The sequence below is a fragment of the Meriones unguiculatus genome, chromosome 6, assembly GCF_030254825.1.
Source record: "Meriones unguiculatus strain TT.TT164.6M chromosome 6, Bangor_MerUng_6.1, whole genome shotgun sequence".
Taxonomy (NCBI): domain Eukaryota; kingdom Metazoa; phylum Chordata; class Mammalia; order Rodentia; family Muridae; genus Meriones; species Meriones unguiculatus.
The window spans coordinates 68893218-68919191 of record NC_083354.1 but is presented as its reverse complement, the minus strand read 5'-3'; the positions used below and the strand labels follow the sequence as shown (position 1 = coordinate 68919191).

The 25974-nt window shown below is 43.6% G+C and overlaps 2 protein-coding genes across 3 annotated transcripts in view; one reads left to right on the top strand and one right to left on the bottom strand.

Moving 5' to 3' along the window:
* The window catches only part of Sv2c (synaptic vesicle glycoprotein 2C), a 190317-nt gene that overhangs the window by 101999 nt on the left and 62344 nt on the right, over nt 1-25974 (top strand). For both annotated transcript variants that reach the window (XM_060385593.1, XM_060385594.1), the window contains exon 4: nt 1675-1826. In XM_060385593.1, the coding sequence (XP_060241576.1) occupies nt 1675-1826 (152 nt within the window). The remainder of the gene's footprint in view (nt 1-1674; nt 1827-25974) is intronic.
* Nucleotides 20270-20746, bottom strand: LOC110565261 (small ribosomal subunit protein eS17-like). Its single transcript, XM_060385595.1, has one exon. The coding sequence runs from the start codon at nt 20728-20730 to the stop codon at nt 20323-20325; it is 408 nt and encodes a 135-aa protein (XP_060241578.1). The 5' UTR covers nt 20731-20746; the 3' UTR covers nt 20270-20322.

Genomic DNA, 25974 nt, shown 5'->3' with positions numbered 1-25974 from the left:
AAAAAGAAATAAATGCTTTAAGCAAGGGACTTACTGCCAAGAAATGCACTGTGGGGCTGGGGAATATTGTTCCATGGTATGGTGCTTGCAAAGCATTCTGCAATCGATCCCTAGCATTAGAAAAGCAAGCAAGGAAGGAAGGGAGAGATGGAAATAAAGGGAAAGAGGGAGAAAGAAGAAAGACAGATATGATGGCCCATTATAATACACATGAATGTACATTTATAACATATATAACTATATATTTTAATGCATACCAAAAATGTTTATAGAAATAAGTTTTCATGAAATGGGCTTATGCAATCAAATATTTTCATTTCTATCAAATCTTCTATGATGCTGTCTAGATCACTAAGTTCATCTCACGGCTCACAGACCCTGACCTGAGCAGCCTGCCCGCCTGCACTGGTGGATGGGTGCAGCATCGTTGTGAGCAGGGCCAGGTGCTTTAAACGGGGCCATCTTCTGACCTCCCGGCTAACCCAGTGCATTATGCATCCTGTGGTTCATTTGGTCAGGCCAATTTGCTGCGAAATGACCTTTCCTTAAGTTGCATTTGCTGAGAGTGTGACTGATGCTCCTTTATTGTATTAAAGGCTCAACAAAACTTAGGGATTAGATGGGTGTACACGTTTTACTCTTTGACATCACATTATTGAAATGTCAGTAGCAATTCACCTGTGGTGCCATAGATGAAGGTGTGTTTACTTTTAGGCTGGATCTCTATGTGCTGGCTCCATACCCTGGTTATACTGTTTTCATGTCTTTCTAAAACAATATATTTAAGGTAGTAATTAGGAGCAAAAATAAGTGAGATTTTCTGAGGCAATGGATCCAAAGTTTAGGGTCAAGACTTTTTTTTGAAATTATGATGAATTTCAAATTATGTGATTCACCAAGCAGACTAGACTAAATTTTAATAGTGTAGCTTCTCACCTGAGAGCCTTTCACTTGAGTGGCCCACCCCACTAGCCATGCCATATTTTCAAGTTAGCCGAAAGATCATATATAGACATACCATATATATAGACAACTGCACTCGTCTATTGGTATATACTTGATTGTGTCTATGTGCTTTTACCAGTGACCGTGAGGCTTGTACTCGTTCAGGTGGCCTTTCTCCTGGATAAAGGCTAGAACCAGTCTAGGAGGCGAGGTGCCAGCTCCATGTTTGCTGGGAAGACCCACTGCTGTGGGGCAGCAACAGGGATGGAAATTGGCAGACAGCCCCTACACCTGTTTACAGCTGTGCCCAAAGTTCCATCAGTCACATTGGTGAGACACATCACTGTGCTTCCCTTTGTTTCCATGAGTCAATCAAGGAACTTATTAGAAACCTCCAGACTGCTGTAACTTTTAATAAGTATTATGTAGACTGTCCGACGCTGAGCATAAACCCTATCTGAAGTACAAGCTGTAAGTAAGCCACAGGGGTGGGACACCACTGCCACCTGCTGTCCATATAGCCTAATTGCAATTTCAAGTTTGGGCGAGGCAATCATGAGTCTGTTTTCGCCATGAACCCATCATTATAGGGAGACAGAAAATACATGTCGCTCACTACACCATGAATGGAAGAGAATGCATATTGCTAGAGTTTGCTTTGGGTTTTCCCTCCCCAGCTCACATTGCTGTCCCAGCCCAGTCTCATATGTTCTCTGCCCTTCTTGGCAGGATTGGAGGGGCCATTCCCACTGTGTTCTCCTACTTTGCTGAAGTCCTGGCCCGGGAGAAGCGGGGTGAGCACCTCAGTTGGCTCTGCATGTTCTGGATGATTGGCGGCATCTACGCTTCGGCCATGGCCTGGGCCATCATCCCACACTACGGTAAGGGGCTTCCCTCTCCATCTGCCTCCTCCCTGTTCTGTGCTCTGTCCTCGCCAGGTGTCTGCCTCTCGTGATGCTCAGGGAGTGTTTTTCTCCATGGAAGGGTCTGTAAAGTGAGACTGTCCAATGGCTTTGGGGGCATGTGGATAAAATAGGCGAGATTCCTGTGCTATGCACAGTGCCTTTGGTGATCCCGCCCACCGCTTTCCTCTTAGTTGGAATTCCTTCAGTCCAACCATCTCTGACACTGTCTGCCCACATTCAGACTCCGATCCCACAGGTTAAGGACTCAGTCCTGCATGACCGCCCCTCCCCCTTGATGCTCAGCAGCAGATGCTGGCTTCAAGTCCAGGCCTCCTCCAACTGACCAACTAGAAGCTTGACCTTTCCCCAGCCCACCTCCTCAGGTTTAGTCAGCCTCTAGAATGCCTCGCAGAAAAAGCAGGTGAGCTGCCCGACTGAGGCAGGGGGAAGGTAAAGAGCCTTCTTCAGGTTCGTCATTCTCCCTATGCTCCATGACTTCAGCTCATGAGCCTGATCTGTTACTAGCCCAGTCTTTAGCCAGAGGACGGCCTGCATAATTGCGGTGTCTTTCTGGTGACCAGCTCTTCCCAGGAAACAATCAAAATTTGCATCGCCTGAACAAAAACATTCCTATCACCTAGATAATGCCAAAGAATGAGGAGCTCTGTGTCGTGAACTGTGGAGGAAGTAAGCCCCGCCCACATTTGCTGGCAGGCATCATAATATTATAGTCAACGTCAGCATTTTCCTGTTTCTGAAGCCGTCACTTTCATTTGTTTGCTATTGCCATCAAGCCTGATAGAGGGTTGAAGTCATACTCCCACAATATTCAGGGGAGACACAGGCCCCCCACAGGGCATTAGCCAGATGACACTGTACCACACCATCCAGCAGCAGCACTCCCCATCTGCAGATGTGACTCCCCATCTGCAGGCTCTACTTTATTTGGGGTTCCTTAGTGTCTACCTCCCTGCCAACCCCCCATCCCTAGGTAGGAGATAAAGAAGATTATAAGGGAGAGGGGGCATAGAGTAAGTTCTGTCTGGTTAGGGTTGTCAGGTTCTTTGGGAAAATACCCATTTCAGTCTTTGAGATATCTAGCAGTTGAGCAAATGGCAGCAGCAGAACCAACAAGACCCTCTCTGGGCTCTTGTACTTACCCTCCCAGAGTCCTCAGAATTCCACTATCTGCAGCTAGCAAAGGCCACTCATCCTCCCCCACGAGAGGCAAGAACCAGCTGTGGGCAAACAAGACAGTCCTATATCCCATGCTTGGGATTAAAACAAAGACATATTTGCAATAACATAACTGAGTTTTTCAAGAAACCAAAACTTCCACTGTCCCCACCACTCTTGATACTGTCACGTCTTTCAGATACACACAGGTGCCCAGTTCTGTGTCTGCCTTCAGCTGGGCCAGGGGCAAGAATCCTGTCTCACAAGCCGTGATCGGCAACACGGAAGGGGTGGTACTGCCTGTTCATACTCTGCCGACCTCCTCCTCCTCGATCTCGTCTCAGCATTTGCTGTTCCTGTCTCCATGAGCAGTAAAGAGCCCAAATGCTGTTCCATACTGTCAGTCTCAAGAAATGCAAGTTTTGGGTTGCTTCATCTGCAAACAGTGGAGGGCAGGAGTCCACAGACTCTAGGAAATGAAGTCAATATATAAGGAAAAGGAGGGAAAACTAACAGTCCTCCCCTCATCTCCTCTCCATTTCTGTGTGTGTGTGTGTGTGTGTGTGTGTGTGTGTGTGTGTGTGCATGTGCGCGTGTGTGCAGGCTGAAGTTTGAAAAGTACAAGTACTATATGAATTAAAACTACAGAGGATGCAGCTCAGTGACAGAGTGCTTGTCTTGAATGTACAAGGCCCTGGGTCCAATCTCTAGCACTGAAAAACAAACAAAACAAAACAGAGCCTACCCTTGGTTCTTTCTAAAAATCTGATCAACCTAAGCAAATTTGATTTCAAAAGCCCACTTGCTTATTTGCTAGTTTTTGTTTTTCTTTTTCAAACAGGACAGATTTTTGCAATAAAGCATAAATTTGTGAAGGTCTCCATCAGACATGCATGTGGGTATTCTGAGGTGCTTGTTCTTTGTTTTACTGTATTGAGGGCAAAATGTGTGCTGTCTCACTCTTTCCTTTGATAAGCCTAAAAAGTTATGCAAAGGCTGAAATTGTATTTGACAAGAACAAAAGAATGGAGACAAGGATTGTCTTGGTGTATAGAGAGCTTCCCTTTGCTGAGTGCTGAAGCTGTCAATGGCATGCCAGCCCAAATGGTGAGCTTTTCCTCTTTAGCTTACACTTGATTCTGGTCCAGGGGTAACTTCTTGTAGCCAGTTCCTCCATGAGACTTGTCTTCTGCCACCACGCAAGGAAGTAGAGATTTTCTCCTTTATCTGGGACCTCAGCCACCCTTGGAACCTGTCAGCTCAGATTCACAAAGAGAGAAAGACACTTGAGACATGACTTTGTGGGAATTAGAGGAGGCAAAAAGGAGATGCAGACCTTTTGCAAACTCGCCTCACTCATCATGGCTCTCAGAGCAACTGCTGATCCACTCACATGCAGCCCTTGTGCCAATTAAAGTAAGGTGCTGTGGCCAGCAAGATGGCTCAGTGGCTAAGCATGTACTGCTCTTGCAGAGGACCTGAGTTCAGCTCCCAGCACCCACATCAGAGTTTATAAATGCCTATAACTCAAGCTCCAGGGATACCCAACATCTCTGGCCTCTATGGGCACTGTTGGCACTCACACACACATACCTCTACCACAAACACACACATACACATAATTACAAACAATAAAAACAAATCCTTTTTAAAACATACTCACTATTTTTGCATGGGTTCCAGGGAGATGGCTTTCCCTCTATCTCACTGTCTCTGCCTTTCTGTCTCTGTTCCTCACTCACTCTCCCCCTTCTTTCTTTCCTTCCCTCCCTAAACCATCCTTCTCCTTTGTCTCATCTTCTCATAACACCTCCACTTCTTGGCTCTCGCCTAACCTCTCTGGAGCTCCTTGGCTGCTTGGGTTTACTGAAGATCTCTCCTGGCTCTCCCTCACCTTGTCACTCACCATCTCACCTGCTGGCGAAGCTGTCCCTCTTAGATTAGCTTCTGCAAGCCGCTCATATGATTGCGTGTTTATTTTGCTTTCCCTGCTAGGGATGCCGCTCTGATGACTCTCCCTGTCTAGCAACTCTGCATGGCCTGAGCACTTTTCTCTTTGCCAGCCATCAGTAGCTAATCCCCAGAAATAAGCACTTGTAAGCTCTTTCATTTTAATATCAAAAGAACAAACTAATTCATCTCTCATTAGCCCAGCTATCAAAACTAATCCATCTCTAACTGGAATGGTAGAAGGTCACAAATCACAAATTGTTGAAAAGTGAAAATGCAACAGAATAAAATGCCTGGGGTGGCTTTAATTTTGACGGGGGTGGAACCTTGAGAAACAATGACCTAAATAGTAAATCATTCACAGAATATTAAAATCTTAGGGCCATATTTTCTTGAAGTCTTTCCATGGCCACAAGGGTAAAACTAACAACAAATTATCGCAATCAAGTCCTGTCTGCAGATTAGAGCCACCAGGCCGGGGATGGGGGCGGGATTGGGAAGAGGAAATTTTTTTAAATCACTCTTGCTTGATTCACAATGGGGCTCTTGAATTTGAAGAGTTTTGTTTGCTTTTTAAAAGCTAAAATTCAATCTGGGTAGTGGTGGTGCATGCCTGTAATCCCAGCACTTAGGAGGCAGAGGCAGGTGGATCTCTGTGCGTTCCAAGACAGCCAGGGCTACAAAGACAACCTTGTCTCAGGAAAAAAAAAATCAGAAGCTCTGATATCTACAAAGAGGCTGCCATCATGTGGGCTTTCTCAGGGGTGTTCACTCGCAGAGTCCCCTAGCTAAGTGCTTAAGAATTGTGCACAGCGTTCTATGAAAATTACTCCCTTTTTGTAAATATTTCCAGTAAGGTTTCTGCTTCCCACAATCAAATCAGATCCTCCAGCGTAAGAACTCAGAGCTGTTTTCATTCTTATTCCTTCCAGCCTAAGTATGACCAAAAAATTACAAATTATGTATAGTTAGTGTTTACAACCTGACTCTGGGTGGCTCAGCCAATAAAAGCTCTTACCATGATCTGAGTTAGATTCCTGGAACCCAAAAGGTGGAAGGAGAGAACTGCCTCCACAAAGCTGTTCTCTTAACTCATGAGCACCCAGGTGCACCCAGATGTACACACACACACACACACACACACACACACACACACACACAGCATAAAATAAATGAGTAAGTTCAAAGACATTTTTAAAGAAAATATACAAAGCATTAAATGGTGGGGGGGGGGGGCCTTTACATTTTCTCTGGAATGATCAAGAAGCCCACAGAGACGAAAGCAGGCTGGTTGATCCTCCTACACCACTCCATGCGCTCACATTGAGGAGAACTTTGAGGACCGCTATCAGTGCACGACTGTGTGAGGGGGAGTTGGAGAGCACAGTTTCAGTGACTTGAAGTTAGGTGTTGATTTTCTCAAACCAACAACAAGGTTTGGTCTGGAGGGCTGCTGTGGATAATTGACATCCACGTTACAAATATGTTTCAGGTGCACACATTTGGGCTACTCATGCACAGAAGGCTCTCTTGACTGCCCTGATTTCAGATGCTCCAGGCACAACTGTCAGTAGGGAGCCTGAGCCTGATGTCACTGAGATGCAGGCTGTGGCTCCACTCAAGCCTCTGAGGCAAAGCAGATCTTAAGTTTGCCACAAGGATTCTGAAAGGATTCTTGAACAGTGATATTGGCCAGCCAGAAAAGGGTTTTGATTGCTTCATGGTCTGGTGAGTTAAGGTATGAGCCACTAATGCTAGGTGATGGCGTCAGCCTAGTTTTTGTACCAGCACTGGATAATGATAGCACCTTCCTTCACTTCATTGGTCTTTGGTAAAGTTGAAACTTTACCCAAAACCAGGTAGTTTCATAAAATCCTTTGCCTATAATCCTAGCACCAAGCAGAGCTGAGACAGAAGGATTGCTGTTAGTTCAAAGCCCCCTGGGCTCCCCTCCCCTTTTCTTCCTGGATAACTAGGTCTCAATAAGCAGCAAGCTTTGCTGTCTTGGTCTCAAGCATCTCCCTCACTCTCTGCCTGAAATAAGGTGCAGCTGGACTGCCTGATTCACTCCTGGGGGCTGAAGCTTTTCCACAGAAGAAGGTGGAGGAGACAGCAAAGCCAGGGAGCACGTCCTGGCCTCAAACACTAGGTGCCCATAACAGCTGCGAGTAGGGAGTGTGGCTGTCCTGGGTACCCACTCTCAAAAGCATGATCCCAGTGGAAACTGGCTCCCGGCGCATAAGGGAACAAGAAAGGTTTTCCTCTGTTTCAGAAGTTATACATAACTGTATATATCAGCAGACTATGATATGACTTGATGTATTATACTTATATTGATATTATCCATAATGATCATATCACTTCTCCTTTCTACCATGTGAATTCTGAGAATCAAACTCCAGGGTCAAAAGCAAGCACCTGTACCCACTAAGCCACCTCAGCAGCCCCAGGCTGATTCTTTGTTAGTGCCTATGGCTCACAGTGACGAGCAGAAGCTTGCAGGTGGCTCTTTGTCATGCTGGTATCGTGTTCTTAGATGTAAACCCAGAAGAGGCTGGATGCTGTGTGCCCCTAGCTTTAATCTTGAAGCACTCTTTTTTGAGCTATTACATGCGTTTATTTATTCATTTGTTTATTGGTGTGTGTGTGCACACTTGCACACACGTGTAATACAGCACATGTGTGGAGCACAGATGACAACTCACAGGAGTGCTTTCTCTATTTCCACCATGTGGGTCATGGAGATGGAATGAGGTGGCCAGGGTTGGTGGCAGGCATCTTTACCAGCTGAGCCATCACCAGACACCTTGGGGCATCTCCACACTGTCGTCTGTGAAAGCTGTGCACACCCCTAACAGTGATGGTCAGAGCTTCCTTTTTCTCCCCACCCTCAGCTGCAGCCATTGTCTGTCTTAGGACAGCTGCTCTAACTGAGGCGATGGCCTCCCCGTGAATGTGGGTGGAAATGAGCAGCTGCTTCAGAAGCAGAAGCAGCTCAGGTGGAAAAGTCCTCCCCCACACTCCCCTTCTTCTCCCCCTGCACACTCTCTGGAATGAGAGCACATCAGTGTTTAATGGAAACCCAATTACCTTCAGGGGAAAATGGAAACGGGAGCTGAGTCATTGCCCTGGGCCTTCCAGATGAAGCTTTCAGGAGGTCTGGACACACAGCGGGGGCTGCTGTTACCACAGCACGGTCCTCTCCTTACACTTCCTGTCATCGTGCTCTCTGTAAACTCAGATGTGCATCGGATGAGGTATCCGCCCCCACCGCCATGTACATCTCAGTGGGCAACAAGGATGCTCAGCCAGCTAAGGGAGGGGAGTTTCAGCATGAGGAGCCAAGCCCTAAAAGCTCACGCGTACTTAGCACACAACAGTGCCATGGGCTGTATCTGGCTTACCCTTCACTGCAACCATCACGGGACCAAACAGCCCACCTGTACCCCCCCTTTCAGCCACAGAGAAATGATAGCCTGGAAACATCTTCCCAGCATTGTCCAAATTACCCTGTCCTTGGATGAGACCAGCCTGTCTCTCTTACTGAGGAGGAAGGGAGAGAACACCGCTGTCTGAGGAAAGGGGTAAGGAGCCATCCCTTTGATCACAGAACAAAGGACTTGTGACAAGTAATATCGATCACTATGCTGCCCCTTTGTGCTCTTGAGCCTCTCAGTCCTCCCTGGCCACTGCTAGGCAGTCTTCCATGGAGGAACTGGAAATGTGCGACCATGGCAGCCCCAGGAGATATCCACTCATCAAAAGTGGCAACCACTCTAGGCCTGTTGGCGAAGGTCTGTAATCCCAGCCATTTGGATGCTGAGGCAGGAGACTTGCACGTCCCTGACTTCACTGGGCTACAAAGTGACGTCAGAGCCAGCCTAGACAACTTAGTGAAACCCTGTCTCAAAAAAAAAATTTAAGTAAAAAATGGCTCAGGATAGATCAGATCAGAGATAGAGCTCCTACCCACTATGAGCAAAGCCTGGGTCCCATTCTTAGCACCAAAATGGCAGCTATATTAGCTGTGGGATTCCCTTTCAACCTTAGATAACCAAAATGTCTGTCCTTAGTATGAGCAGAGAAACCACAGAGAAAGGGCAAGGATGAGCCAAAGCCCAGAGAATGGGATGGAGGGGAGAAAGAAGGAGCTAAGACTTAGGACAAATGAAGAGAATCAGGAGAACATGGCATGGTAAAACCCCAGTGACTTGGAACCCAGGAAAGCCACATTCTGTACTCATACTCATGGAACAAGTTCATTTCCAATGGACACATAAAACAAGCGTGTAAAGGTGGTGATTTCCTGCTCTGGAGAAACCATGTGCTCCTGTACCACCATCACGGTTTGGTGGCCCTAGAGCTTTGTGGCCAGGGTGTCATTCTTACCTCAGTTCGGTGGAGTCCACAGGTCTCTTTTCAGAATAATGTTTTCATATGCAAAAGTGGAATGAGTAAGAGTTGCAACTAACAGGAAGAGACCTGGAATATATGGGAAGGCTATTGGGTACCTAGGAGATGACCAATAAAGCTGGAGAATCGGGCTCAGGGAACAGCAGGAGCCAAGAGAGTCTTCTCTTCAATGGCCAGCATGCTCCATCACAAAACTGAAAATTTTCTACCTGAGGCCAAAAGAAAAATCAGTTTAAGAAAAAGTACCACAAATTCTGCAATCTTAGCACCCAGTGTCACAAACAGCAAGACACAAGCCTCCCAGGCACCACTCGCTTTGGTACGTCATTACCAGAGGAGTTACCCTGCATGTCCTTCAGATAAGAGGCTTCATACGCACTGATGCATGTGAGGGAGGAGCCAGGTACTGTTTGAAGGGTGTGTATCATTTGAGTAAACAGGGACTTTGTGTGTTAGTTTTATAGTAGATACGAGGCCCTCAAGATCCCTAGCCTGTCCTCAGATCATAGGTGACTAGACAGTTGAGTCTTCTTCAAAGTAAATGTGGGCCTGAACCCAACCAGCAGACTAAATCCACCAAGAATCCTGGAGAACTTGAAAAATAGGCACGATATTCTATAGTGAATATTCAGAATTGTTGAGATAGGGTTTTGCCTTAAGAACAAGTATTTCATTCTGCAGCATAAAAACTTGTTTTGAAAAGTGAACAACAATACCAAGTGCTGTTGACAATGCAGGGAAAGTCCATCTTCCACACATTGCTGAAGGGAATGCAGCTTAATACCATCAGTGTGGAAAACATCCTGCTAGGTTTAAAAATAAGAATAAAAGAAAACGTAACATATAGCCCAGTACCTGCACACCTGGACATTTCTCCTAGAGAAATAAAAAGTTAAGTTCATACAAAAATGTTTACATGATGGTTAATAACTTCTTAATAGCCCAACCAAGACCAACTAAGATATTCTATAGTGCATAGACTACAATTCAGTGATCCAAAGAAGTAAATGACTGAGTAATAGTATATGTGTTTGTCAAGGGCATTTTTGTTGAGCGGAAAGGTCAGTATCAAAAGACTTGTTTATAGAACATCCTAGAAATGGGAACATGGAGGCCAGAAAAAGGAGAACAGGTGTAACTATAAAGGGGTCACATGAGGGTGATCTTCACATTGATAAGGTATTTCCAAGTCTTGATTTCTGGAGTGATTATATAAACTACACATGATAAAATGATGCAGGGCTGTGTATATTCAGCTCTTTGTATCTGTAGGCTCCAAACTGTAGAATCAACCAAGCCTAGTCCAAAAATATTCAGGAAGGAGTGAATCTGTAGAGACTGTCCACAGATTGCTTTTCTTGATGTCATTCCCAAGCAACACAGCATAACAAGCAGTTACGTGGCATTCATGTCATAGTACATATTTAAGTGAACCTGTAGATGATCTAAAGTGCTCAGGGGGATGTGTGAGGGTCGTGCAAAAGCTGTGCCAACTTTAGACAAGGAGTGTGAGCATCCGTAGATTGTGATGTCCACAGGGTTCTGGAAATCATCCTCCACAGACACAAAGGGATGGCTGATCATGTATTGTACTGCTAGCTCGCTGCCTGACCTATTGTACTCAAGTTGCATAAGTTTACCACTGTGGGAATTATGTGGGATTTCTCTCAGCTACTTTTATAACTTTATGTGACTCTACAATTGTTCCAGGTAAAAGAAGAATTAATACTAACCTTTTTGCATATATTATCAAATATATTTAAATTATACCATATTTTTATATAATTATTTACTCTAATGACCTTGGGAAATCATGTCTTGGCCTTTTTGTTTTAATAGACAACCTGGGGCATAGAAATGTTTCCCAAAATGACACAGACAATGAAATCTTAGGAAGAATCTTTTGATTCTCATTTCTTCAAGACAGTACTCAGAGAGAACACAGCTAAGAAGCTTCCCAAAGGATGGCACAGAGGGTGTGTGGAATCACTGTGCCTGGCTGATGGCATCTGTCCCTTTATTCAAGTGACGCTGTCGTAGCCACATGCCAAGCTTTCTAAGCTTTATTTTGCATAAGAAAATTTAACTACATGCAGGATTCTTTGTTATTTTAAAAATTGCCATACTGAAGAGTTCATAAGACATGGAGGGCTCTTGTATCACACACTGCACAGCACACAGTGTGGGAAGCCCTCATTGGACCTTGTGTTTCCTTCAAAAGCATGTGGTCTTCCTGGTCCCCCTCATGCACAGCATGAGAGTGGACAATTCCTTTCTCCTTCCTTTAGCACTCTGACCCCAATCTTCACATTATTCTTCTTACTATGCAAAGAAACCTAGCTTTTTTTTGGTAGGGGGACAGGGTTTCTCTATGTATCAAGCTCTGGCTGTCCTGGACTTGCTTTGTAGACCAGGCTTGTGTTGAACCCACAGAGATCCTCCTGCCTCTTGAGTGCTGGGATCACAGGCATCACTGGGATCACTTGCCACCATGCCTGGCAAGTAGTCTATCTTTAGCTAGCTTCTGACTCAGCCTGCTCAGACTCCTGTTTTATAAAATGCTACAAACTCAGAGGCTATACAAAAAATATCCCTCTTGAGTTATGAAGACAAGAGGTCCAAAACCGGGATACACAGGTGGGCTGGTTCTGATGAAAGTAATCTTTCTGGCTTTGCAGATGGGCACCTTCCTGCTGCACCTTCACATGGCAAATGTGGGCAAGGTCTGTCTCTTTCTTCCTCTTCTTACAAAGCTGCAATCCTGTTGGTTAGGGCTCCATCTTCATGACCTCTGTACACTTTAAGGGCCCTATCTTCAAATATAGTCATATTACAGTACAGTGTTTATTCTATGAGTTTAGGAAAACACAATTTGACCTATAACACTATTGACCATAATCTTAGCAGAAATAAAAAGGAGGAGGAGAAAAAGAAAAGAAAAGAAAAAAGAGAAGGGAAGGGAAGCCTTCTGGCCACTAGAAAGCAGCTCTATCCTCTGCTGGACAATTATATATAGACATATATATGTGTGTGTGTATATATGTATACATATACATATATATGTATACGTATATTCATATGTGTATATATACATATATATGTATATATATATTCTAAAGGCAATGAAAAATATATGTGTGTATATATATATATATTCAATATAAACTGCAAAGCCTAACATATATATGTGTGTGTATATATGTGTACATATATATGTATATATATTCTAAAGGCAATGAACAATATATATGTGTGTGTGTGTGTGTGTGTGTATATATATATATATATATATATATATATATATTCAATATAAACTGCAAAGCCTAACTTGACAATTCTCTCTCTAAGGTCTTTCCATAATTCTATGGTCTGTAGAACCCCCTGCCCCCTTTCTGGGCATATTTCCATATTTTGGAGTAGACAAAAAAAAAATATGTGACACTGGGGCAGAATTCTCTGAGAAGAACTGTGCTAAAAGCCCCCTTGCTGGGCTGAGTTCATCATTAACCTAATTGTATCCCTCAGCCAAGGCTTACAATTAGTATCGCTATTAAGTCCTGGTACTAACTGCTTTGCTCCTAAGTGCATTTCCACCTCGAGGAACATAAAGAGCCATCCCGTTCCAAATGACCTTTTTTGTGGGTCATGCTCACTCTTCAGACTCTCATGAATGATACTGAGCTACCTTAGGAAGCAATAAATGTAGTTTTATAGAAGAGCAGAGAATGCTTCCTTTGTATCTCAGGGCCCAAGTTGCTGAACCTGGGTGTCATTTTTCTCATATATATGGCAGAGTCCTCAGACACTTTAATCATCTTTTAACTGACCCAAGTGGTTACAATTTAAAAGTTGTAGCGTTACCCATCCTGGGAGGAGGGGTGACACATAATAGTCTTCCATTTATACAACGGAAGGCAAACAGTTTTTTCAGGTAAACCACCGGCAGGAGGCATTGGTGCTAAGTGAGTTTCTCTCTTACTGTCTGATTTGGTGATCTGATTTGGTGGGCACCTTAGTTTTGTCCTGAGTTGCTTTTAGAGAGTATCGGGACAATCCAAGGAGATCTTGGCAAATGTGCCCACAAGTACTGGGGAGGATTCCTGTGGGACTGATTGTCTAAGATGCACAGTTGCCCACACAGAAGAGAGCCCATTGGAAGAAGCCTTTGGAAGAGACAGCACTGGTCAAGTTTGGAAGGTTCTTCTTCCTTAGAAGGTGTCTGGTCTCTTCTGAAACACCTTAGTGCGGGTCTAGACGACAGGCTGAACCACATTTCCCACCTACTCTTCATTCTTGTGCTCAACCTCCAAGGGCCTCTCCAAACATGCAGTCCATCCTGCTGGAGAATGTGTAAGCAACACGGGAGTTGATTGAGGTCCTGGCAACACATTTGCCCAAAAGATGGCAGTAAGCTTGAGTGGTAGAGAAGTGGCAGAGGTCCAGCTCAAAATCTGGCAAAAATCAAAGGAGACAGAACATTACAAGAGGACAAAATGGTCAGAGTGGAATGTCTGTGAGGAAGGGATTGAGTAACCAAACCATGTGTGTATTCATTCTTTGCCCAGTCTTCCCAGTGATTAGTAAGGCATCTTAATGACATGACTGGCATGAGTTTGGAAATTGGTTGCTGGCTATGGAATGAATACATACACATATTCATATATATATGTGAATATGCCAGGCAGAGAACAGCAGCAGCCCCCTTGTATTCTCTGTTCTTTACCTTAGAAATAGTAATATATATATACACAACCACACATATATGTGTGTGTATTTATTCTATATATATATGTTTATATGTATAACATATATATGATCTGTGCCTTTTTAAATTATCTGTTATCCAAGGGGCTGAACTTACGGATCAGCAGTTAAGGGCACACACTGTTCTTGCTAAGGACCGAAGTTTGATCTTCACATTGAAGTGTCCCACAATTGCCTCTAACTCTAGTTCCAGGACATCTGATGCCTTCCTCTGGCCTCTATGAGCACTTATACTTACGTGCACAGACCCACACACAGACACATTTACACAAAATGTAAAGAATAAAATTTCAAATTACCCAATGAAGAAGTGGATTCTAGAACTGTCTCCCTTGCCAGTGATGAAGCTAGGTCTTCACTTAAGTTATTTGATAAAGGTATAGCACTGTACTTTGGGTCTGAAGAATATTTATTGAGCAGCCCTTTGTGCCTGGCCAGAGGCTAGAAGCCAGCAGAGTGTCTAGAGGAAGATAGGAGTGCAGAGAAACATCCCACATGGAATAACAGTGAAGGGTCAGGGCCTTGATGCTCATCTTTCCTGCTGTACCCAGCAGCTGCAAAGCACTCCTTTACTTTGATGAACTACCTTGCTGGGGCCACCGTGAATCCTCTATCCTTTACCTTAGAAGCAGTGTTACTAAGTGGAGGCAGGTTCATAACACCTGTAGGCCACATGAGAGTTGGAGAAACAGGGAAGGAAGTCAGGCTGAATTGTGAGGGGTCAGAGGCCTCCTGGCTTCTCTTTGCTCAACAGCTTAAGACAGAGATGACCACCTTAGAGGCTACACAGGTGACATAAAGGAAATAGGGTAGCAGATGATGAGGAGTCTTGCTGCTACCCATCATGCACCTGGGGTCTTGTCATGGCTAAGCTGTTGTTGCAGTTTGACCATTGAACATGGTCTCAACCTTCTAGGTGGGTTTCTCTTGCTCCTGCCTTGTCTTCTAGCCTCTGCCTCACACTTGATCTATGGCCTTTGCTCTATGTAGTGTGTAAGGCATCCTGGGGTACTCTGATTTATCAGAGGGCATGTTCCTTCTCCAGCCAGTTCACATGCACTTGGGGATTTCTAGAAGAAAACCTCTTGATGTGGCCGTGGTTTGAATGGCACTGCGATGTCCTCAGAAGGCTGAGTAGCCAGACAGGTTGTCTGTGGATCACAGCAATGGAACTGCAGACCAACAGTGTCAACCCTGTATATCAAAATATCATGTTACAGACAGGTACTCTGTCAGGAGAACCCATGTATCAGGAACTGGGTTCATCCCCAACACGGAAAAAGACATAGGCACACCACACATAGAGAGACAGACAGACAGACAGAGAGAGACAGAGATCATCATGCCCTCTAAATATCTTATGTACCATTACAGTTTTTAGAAGTTGCCGTATTAATGCGGCCGTGGTTGAGGGTGTTTCCTCTGACCTTGGGAACTTTGTTTTTTAAATCTCTTCATGCCACAGCAGTGCCTGGAACTGCTTATTTTTTAATGCATTTCTATAATCCAGGGTGCATATGGATATATTGGTTTGATTTTTAGGACTACAATATATTATTCGATATATGTTTAAATGTAATAGAACCTATAATTTAGAAGTGCCCCTGGTGTGTTTCTAAAACCGCCTAGCCACACAATGTAATATTTGCCCTTTCTACATCAACAAAATTAAGTGTATGTATCAAACGTTCACACTGAATAATGCAGCCATTATTACTCTGCGTGTTTCCAAGGAAAACCATGACTCACATGAATACCTCCACGTATCCTGCAGCTTATCAAAGCCTGCACACCACATTCAAGGCTTGCAGCAATGGTTTAATGCAAACGATCTGGAAAACACTCAGAGGAAAAGGGGTTGGTCAGTCAGAGGCCTTGTGGCTGTGCTACTGTGATTTCCACAGGGAGGACTCCACAGAGGAGAGGCTCCTTTCTTTCCCACCCTGCAGTAGACATCAGAGCAGCAGATCCCGTCCTGACTCAGGGTTCATTCTACTGATGGCCCTCAGGATCACTGCCGCCGCCCTGAGAAGCAAGTTTCCTTGTGGCCTACTAGCTTCATAAATCATGGCTTCCTTTTAAGGAATTGATTTGCTCACGTGTGTTTCATTTTCCTTCTGGTGCACACTTTAGTGGGAAATTGCAACTTCCTTTATTGGCCATGTATATCACTGTCAGTCAGAGTGGCGACCTGTGCTCACCTGACGCACAATGGGAGGTGGCACAGGTGAGGCATTTTCCACCGGTCATCCTGCAGACAATGTGATCAACAGATAGAAGTGTCAGCAGCTGCACGTGCTGGCCAAACCTCATCAGTGCCTTTCCTGAGCAGGGACAGCCTATCAGTATAGGTGGGAAACCCAACACAGTCAAAGGCAACGTCTCTGTGTTCCGCTGTGTCCCTAAAGGCAGCGAACATTCAGATTTTGCTCTCTTCACTGATTTGGCCTCTGAGGCCAAAATTAAGCTATCAGGCCCGTACCCCAAAAATGTTGGTTTAAATTCTTCCTGTGCTCATTAATCCTCTCACCATCCTTACTCTTTATTTCACCTTTTTCAGGTCCCATAGTCACAGTACTTAGCTCCAGTCTCTTTTTAGTATGAACTGGATTAGAAATAGGCTTACCAGCCCCCAATATTCCTTGGTAAATCAAGGCCACGATCCACAGAGGCAGCAACAAAATACTTGGCAACACACCAACAGCCTCAGTAATTTTTCTTCTCCACAACATGTTGAATTATAAACAACCCACATATGATTTGATTTCATTAATATTATTCCGCAGAGGAGCTAAAAACAGACAAACTGAGACTTAGACATAGAGAAATAGACAAAAAAATGAATAAGAAAGAGATAAAACATTTAGTTATAACTGCATGGAGTCTCTTTGCTGTTATCATATAGATTTTTCTAAGGCATGGTAGAATTTGATTGGCAAAGTTTCTGTATAGTGGTGGTGAGAGAACGCATTCTAAAGCTGAGACGTTTGTGATCTGATGGTGAATATGTTTATGAGAAGATGTTGAACTTACAAAGAAAACTAACAAAACTAAATCAATGCAAACAATTAATGCAAGCAATGCTGTGATGTAAATAGTATTTACAGTGTGCTTTGCACTCAAGAGGAATTCCGTGCTCGGAGTGCCCTGTGCCACTTACATTGAAAACCTCAGACCATCACTTTTAGTAAACACTTACTTAATACAAATAATTACTAAGGTAAAAACCACACAAGCATGATAAAATCATAATGAGTCTGATAATATATTTTCAGATCCAGAAAAGAATACTATCTCTTTACAAATCTACATTTGTTTCTTTTGTGTTTAGCTTCAGACACATTTGAAATAATTTGTTGTGTCTTCTACAACCAAGGACCATACCTTTTGCACCTCAGATGGTAGAAGTGAGGAAGAGACAGTTGAACAGCCTCCTTTCTCCATTAATCCTGAATGAAACAGAATTTGTATTTTAGAAGGCAAAATGTTCTTAACCTAGAAACTAGAGCGTGCTGCTGCAGTTCGGCAAAGGGGCCTGCATTTTCTTAGAGGGATCAAGCCCTTACCGTGTCATCAGCTAAGTTCGGTTCTCTAGGAAAAAATGAGAGGAAGCATGTCAACAGCACAGTCTAATGAACCTCCACCCTCCTGCCCCAGCCTCCCAAGTCATAGGTACATATTTCTACCACCACACCCAGCTACAAGGTTTTTAAATACAGCTTTTTAATTATTCAAAAGAACTGGCTTTGCAGCCCAGTGGATAAAGAAAACTAGCTTACGTCATTAACAACTACACTTTATCTTTTTTTAGTTAATTTTTAAAAATCAAAAAATCCAAGTAAATACGTTCATGGTTCTAAAAATGCAATACCTCACTTAGAGCATAATGCAAGGGAGAAGTTCTCTGTTCTCTCTCCCCCATCCTTTAGGCTGGCTTCCTCTGTGTCTGCCTCAGTGTTTAAATAAATTATGTAGAGCAGGCAAGGTGGTGAAAGGCACTCACACCAACACGGAAGCCTGACTTTGCTCTCCGTGTAAAGGTGGAAGTTGAGAACTGACTCTGCAAAGTTGTCCCCTGACCTTCACACATGTGCTGTGGCTCATATGCCCCCTCACACACCACATACGTGAACTTACGTGTGCACACGCATGCATACACACATGCATTCACATTAAGTAAATAAGTATTTCCACAAATGCAATTTCTCGTTTGATGTGTCTGTTAGTCACCCATGATCTCTTCTATGCACTAAAAACAGAAAGTGATGATGACTGCTTTCAGCCCGTACCACTCTAAGATCCGTTTTGTTCTATCCTCTCAGTAATTACATCACAGTGTTGGGGAGAGGAAAGGTAAACAAATCAGAATTGGCATTACTTTTACTTCACATGAGCTAAGTAGCATTTCGATGTTGCTTTTGATGTTCCTGAGGTTAGTGGCTGTGTTTTCAGGTTCCCATGTTTCTCTGTCCGTGCCACAGATTCTTTCCGTAGTCACAGCCTGTGGATGTCATGGGCAACACAATGAGATCTCCTAGGTGGCCTTTCTTCGCACCACACACCAAAGAAGTTTTCTCCTGGAATTCTCGGCCCTGTGTCATTGTTCTGCTGCACACCTGTCACCCTGAGTTGACTCCTTATTCCTGGGATGGCCAGAGCTTCTTCCTTTGAGTGGAGGACAGTCTCTGACAAAATTGTACCCCTTTGAAGGGGTATGCTGCTTGTGCCTTTACCAGACCCTATGCTAGGTTGATGGTATGCTAGCTATAGAATTAAAAGCCAAAATCATCTTGCTTCAGAGTATTATCTAGATAACTTATCCCATCTTCATTTTCTCTGGTGTACACCCATAGATGCTCAATAAGATACCACTGACCTGTGCCAAAACTCCTAATGGGTTTCTCTGGGCCCCTTTTGTTCCCTATAGTCCTTCTTAACAAGGAAACCAGAGTGATCCTCCAAAACCGTAGGTCTGTCCTGCCGTTTCAGGCTCTCTACCTCCAGTGTCTCCTAATTACACTTAGCAGTGAGCATCACGTCGTTGTATTGGGATCCTTGACCATACTTGATCTGGTCCGTGCTGACGTCTTATCTCTTACTCTTACATATATGGGGTGATGCAGCCTTGCTGGCCTTATTCTGAAGTGAGCATACCAAGCACAGTCCCCTCTGGAACGTTCTTCCCTCAGACAGCACCAGGTTCTGCCTTCTGTGTTCTTGAAAGGACCATTCCTCGCCACCCAGGCCCAGCCCACGCCACTATCCCTTACACTGCTTTATAACATGCATTCAGGGAGTATCCAGTCTGTATACAGAGTATCCAGTATTCAGAAACCCCTTGAAGTCACGAACTTTGTTTCATATGGTTATATGACCCTTGAACATAAAATAGAACCTGGAGTAATGGGCTTCTGAAAAAAAAATTATGGGATTAACAGCAAACAGAAACTTTGTCTACATGTAGTCTAAAACATTCGAGGCACGTAAAACAAACTGTGAAACAGAACTTACGTAAAGGTCCAGTTCTGCTGTCAAAGAGCCAGACTCCAGACCCACATCATCTAGTGGGGATACGACACAAATATGGTTTACAGCTCCCTAACTACCAGGGTAAAAATAAAGAGAAGTGGGCCAGAGAGCCGGCTCAGCTGGCAAAGGCACTTGCTAAGCCCCAGGAACCCACATGCTAGGTTGGTCCACAAGGTGGACGGAAAGAATCAGCTCCTGCAGGTTGTCATCTGGCCTTTACACATGTATGTGTAGGCACACATACACACATGGGTGTGTGCACACACCCAAATATTTTTAAAGTAAAAGGGATATACAATTAATTAATATATTATTTAACCTACTATTCATCTAAAATATACCCACTTTAATATACATTTAATATCCAAAATTAGACATTTCCATATTTTTCTGCCAGCAAGTCTTCATATCTGACAAGTTTACTAAACTTGCCTCAGTTTGCAATCAAATTTCCATTTGTATTTAGATTTCAGTTCCCAGTTGAAAATGCAGATTCTAAGTTTCTCTGCATACCTGGCATCCGGGGATAGCTCTCCACCGCTATCTGGGTTGATTGTTTTAGGGACCCTAGGCCTTGGACGTATGCCCTTCTTTTTTTTTTTTCTTGTTTTCAGGTTTATTGAAAATAGACAGAACAGACTTAAACGGCTCCAAGTGGTGTTTTGAAATTCATCCCAACTGTAGGCTGAGTGACTTGCAAGTTGGAGAGACTGCCAAAGTCCAGAAGCTTCAGCATTTCCTTGGTGTCAGGATCTACCTCAATAATCTCCTGATCTAGAGCTGAGACCTCGGGAACATAGTTATCTCTTCTCTCTCTCTCTTCTTCCTGCAACTTGATAGAGATACCTCTCACAGGACCTCTCTGAATCCGCTTCATCAGATGCGTGACATAGCCGGCTATCTTGTTGCGGAGTTTCTTGCTGGGGATAATGGCGATCTCCTCGCACACGCGCTTGTTGGTGTGGAAGTCATTACCCAGGCGCGTGTAGTACTTCTCGATGATGACCCGGGCCGCCTTCTTCACAGTCTTGGTGCGAACGCGGCCCATGTTGGCGGGTCTCCCGTATGCCCTTCTTTTGGTGGAACACAATCTCTGGCAAGTGTTCCAACCATTCCTAATAATTTTTGAACAACTGAATTATGTTGTCTTCTAAATAAAAATTCAATCAAACCAACCAAAAACTCATTCGGTTCTTTAGTCACACTGACCACATTTCAAGGGTGAGGTAGCCATGGGCAGCTAGTGGCTGACATCTTGGATAGCGTAGATCTCTTGGGCAGTCAAGATGTTTAAACACTTGATAGTGAAAACAGTCAGGAAATAATGGTACAAAGAGGAGAGCCACATTCTGAATGTTGGTTTTGTCCTTATCCTTTTCTGGATAAAATGCATCTCATTCTTCAGGACTTGGCTTATATGTCAGCCTTTCCCAGTTGGGTTAGCTCCCCTCAAACGTAAGCTGATGGGGCACTCTGCCTAGCTCCCAACTTTAGCTTGTTGTGCTATGTTCTAATTAGTCTCTGTATTTCTCTATTTGTATTTCTCATTAGTTTATAAGTGCTGTATGGCTAGGAACCTGCAATTGGTCATTCCCCAGTGCTGAGTCCTCGTTAAGTATCTGTGAACTAAATGAATGAAATAAATGGCCAACCTTAAATGAAGAAGGACTAATGGGGTTAGAACAGAGAAGCAAGGTGTGAAGGGAAACCAGGATGCAGTCACAGAGGCATAGACTCAGCTCTGTTTGTGCAAGTTGTTATAAATGCTCCTGAGGGTTTCTAAGAGTAAAAGCTAAGAAAAAAAATCAGATTTGACCAGGAGCTGCTTTAATGGCAGCCCTCATAGACATTCGGGCACACCTTAAAGGTTCCCAGTATTCTCATAAACTCATAAATTTTGTTTTTTAAGTTTGGGGCATTGTAAATGTGAGCAGCTTGAGTGTGAAGGATTTGCATGTGCTTGGTCAGCGATGCTCCTTCTGTTCCTGTGGTTTCCGAAAGGATGGCTGCTATGTCTGCATTCTAATTGAAATGGGGAATGATTGGAGCTGGCTTGGGGCTGCGTGTGATTTATGGGCATTTGATCTAAAGATACTTAAGGGATGGAGTTACTGGAGCCAGCAAGAGGGGGAGATGTGATTAATTACATAAGACAGTTTATTAGATGGCACGCTAAAACACTGCAAAAATCAGGACTCACATTTCAGCCATAAAAACAGGCAATGAATGGTGTGTGTGTGTGTGTCAAGATGACTGTGGCTGTGGGATTTTTCCAGGGGTATATTTATCTTGGAGGTTTCCTTACACTGTACCTAAAGCTATCTACCATGCAATGCCAAATTCCTAACTCTGTTTCCATCATTTGGCTTCCTGGGTGTTTGTGAAATGGCCAGAGAGGAGAAACAAAGAGTTTTAAAAAATCATATTTTTACAACTCTGTGAGTTTTAATCTTTCCATTTTTCTGAGTATTTCACTCCCTCCATCTTATACAGATTATAGATGTGCAGTTCCCTTTGTAAAAAAAAAAAAAAAAATTCCTAGCACTAAGCAACGTGAGTACATGTCAGAATTTTCTAGTATCTTTCTAAAAGAAAGAATAATTGTCAGTAATACGTAAGTAGTTTTCTTGGATAATTTTTATTAGTCATGTGCTCTTCCTACCCAGGACACTATTGTGGATGTCCAATAGCTCACGCTGTCAGGCACTCATACCTGTTTCTCTAACTCCAGGATGTCCAAATAACTGGCCAGTTATTCCTTAACTATAGACTTCCACAGGAAAGGTCGTCCTGACTCACTGTGTCCTGAATCATGTGGGGTGAATGCTGGGAATGTAAACAGCAGTTCTGAGAATCAGAAACAGTGAAGCAAAAGGGAGGGTTTGGGAGCCATGTACAGGATCGGCTTGTCCTCAGTAAGCAAGATATCACAGTGCTATGCTGATTCTACTGCCTGAGGACACCTTGTGGCTTCTCCCTCCTCAACACACACACACACACACACACACACACACACACACACACACCAAGTAATCCAATTAAAACAAACCAAGTAATCCAATTAAAAAATGGGGTACAGAGCTAAAGAGAAAATTCTCAACAAAGGAATATTGAATGGCAGAGAAACACTTAAAGAAATGCTCAACATCCTTAGTCATCCAGAAAATGCAACTCAAAACAACCCTGAACAATCAGAATGGCTAAGATCAAAAACGCAAGGGACAATACATTCTGGAGAGGATGTGGAGAAAGGGGAACCCTCCTCCATTGCTGGTAGGAATGTGAACTTGTACAACCACTTTGGAAATCAATCTGGTGCTTTCTCAGACAATTAGGAATAGTACTACCTCAAGATCCAGCTATGCCACTCCTGGACATATATCCAAAATATGCTCAAGTACACAACAAGGACATTTGCTCAACCATGTTCATAGCAGCTTTATTCATAATAACCAAAATCTGGAAACAACCTAGATGTCCCTCAACTGAGGAATGGATACAGACATTGTTGTACATTTACACAATGGAATACTACTCAGCAGTTAAAAACAAGGAAATCATGAAATTTGTAGGCAAAGGCATAGAACTAGAAAAGATTATCCTGAGTGAGGTAACCCAGTAGCAGAAAGACACACATGGTATATATTCACTTATAAGTGGATATTGGTCATATAATATAGGATAAGCATACTACAATTTATAGTCCTAAAGAACCTAAACAACAAGGAGGACCCTAAGGAAGAGGCTTAATCTTCCTTAAGGGAACACGGACAAGAGCCTTCCACAGAGGGCCTCTGAAAGACTCTACCCAGCAGGGTATTGAAGCAGAGGCTGAGACTCATAGCCAAACTTTGGGCACAGTGCAGGGAATCTTATGGAAGAAGGGGGAGACAGAAAGACCTGGAGGGAATAGGAGTTCCACAAGGAGACCAACAGAGTTAAAAATCTGGGCCCAGAAGGGCCTGAAGAGACTGATAAATCAACCGAGGACCATGCATGGAGAGGACCTAGACCCCCTGCTCAGATGTAGCCCATGGGCAGCTCAGTCTCCATGGGGGTACCTTAGTAAGGGGAGCAGAGGCAGTCACTGGCATGAACTTTGTTGCCTACTCTTTGATCACCTTCCCCTGGTGAGAAAAATGATCCAGACAGTCTGATGAGACCTGATAGGCTAGGGTCAGATAGTATGGGAGGAGGACCTCCGCTATCAGTGGACTAGGGGAGAGGGACATAGGGAGGAAAGAGGAAGGGAGGGTGGGGCCAGAAGGAGATGAGGTAGGAGGCTACAGCTGGGATACAAAGTGAATAAATTGTAAATAATAAGAAGAAGAACCTACTTTTATTCTCCCTGCCCACCCAATGACAATTTCTACTTGAGCCTATACTATGGTTAAAAATATATATATTAAGGGCTCCATGAGTGAAATACCCACAAAATAGCTATGAGGTTACAAAGAGACTAAAGTTGTCATCCTTAGTTGTCTTTTGAAACTACGTACTGAGGAAACAATTACAAATGATTTATTTATTGCACCAAAATGTGCATTGGTGACCATTGCAGAATGAAAATAAAGAAAGAAAGATTTTAAAAAATCATAAATACTGGGTTGTGGTGGTACATATCTTTAATCTCATCACTCAAGAGGCAGAGGCAGATGGATGTCTATGAGTTCAAGGCCAGCCTGGTTTATAGAGCTCACTCTAGAACAGCCAGAGCTACACAGAGAAACCCTGTCAAAAAAAAAAAATAACGAATAATAAAACAAACAAACAAAATAAACTGAGAAACTCAGGACTGTTTTGCCCCAGGATGCTCCAGTTTGTCCACTGGTAAAATCCACACTGGGGAAGCCCCCAGCAGGATTAGCTGGCAGAGTGATGAGGGGACGGAGCCCAGTCCTAGGAAGAATAGGAAGTAACAGTGACACCAGTGACTCAGTGTGACAGATGTGGTCCTAAAATGTTGCAGGTAAAATTTTAACTAAATTACATTTTCCATGGACATGAGCTATAATCATTTATGTGATTCCTGTATGTGCCTTAACCTGAAATTCTTGGTCACTTTCCCTTTCTACATCCAGGGATAAAAGCAGACTTTGTGAACCATGAGGGAGAAGTAGAGAAGAAGCCCGCTTCTCCCTGTGAGGGGATTCTTTATTATCTGTGTGCTCACTGTACGTTGTGAGTTATCACTGCTGGTGATGTCTTTTCCTTCTTAGAGCCGTTACACCCTAGCACAGAGACCCGAGAAAGATGCTGAGAGGAAGAAATGGTGTCACCCAGCGAGTGGGTCAGTCCTAAGACTACTACAAGAATGATCAGTCTGTACAGTTGGATTCTGAATTTAAGTCATTTTTTTTATTGTGAACCAAAAGTAGTTTTAGTCTTCTGTATTAAAACTCAAAACCACTAAATCACGCAAACATTAGCTCCTAACCAACCACGATGCCATTCCTATTTGCTTCTAAGACTAAATATGCAAATAAGAGACTACATGATGCTGTTATTGTATAAACAAACAAATCAGGTACGAAATTCAAGGCAGGTGTCAGCTTCTCCCTTCTTGCCTGTTGAAATATTTATACATTTTTTTTCACATGCACCTGTGGGTAGAAGTCCAGGATTGACACTGGGCGTCTTCCTTGATCACTCTCTACCTTAGTCACCGGAGCAGGATGGCTCAGTTGAAGATGGAGCTCACCATCTTGATATTGATTAGTCTGGCTGACCAGCTTGCTCCAAGGACCCCTGTCTCCAACCTCTGGGTGTTGGGATTGAAAGCAGGCTGCCACACCCAACCAACATTTATGTGGGTGCTGGAGACCTGAACTCTGCTTCTTATACTCATGGCAAGTGCTTTATCCACTGAGCAGTGTTCGACCACAGTGACTACTAGGTCCTTGAAGGGAAGAAGAAAGGCTTCCTGAAGGAAAAAGTAGTTTTCCAAAATCTGCAGCAGGAATACTGGAGACTAGTCATCTGCACATCCTACAAAATCTGCACTGGGAATCCTGGCCACTCAGTTTGTCTACATGTCCTATTTGCCTTGCAGATGCTACTGAACTGAGGAAAATACAAGTCTCATGTCTATTTGTTATCTTCAGTTTACAAATAAATGCCAAACTGCTCAAAAGCAATGAATAGACTCAGAAGCGGGTTGGCTGGTGAACACTACTTTTGTCAATGTGTGTTTCCCCATCTAAGAATGGAATTCCTTTGTGGGGGCTTTTGTTTGTTTTGCTCTGTTGTTTTAATATATATATGGTCTGATGTGGCCAGACTAAGTAGCCAA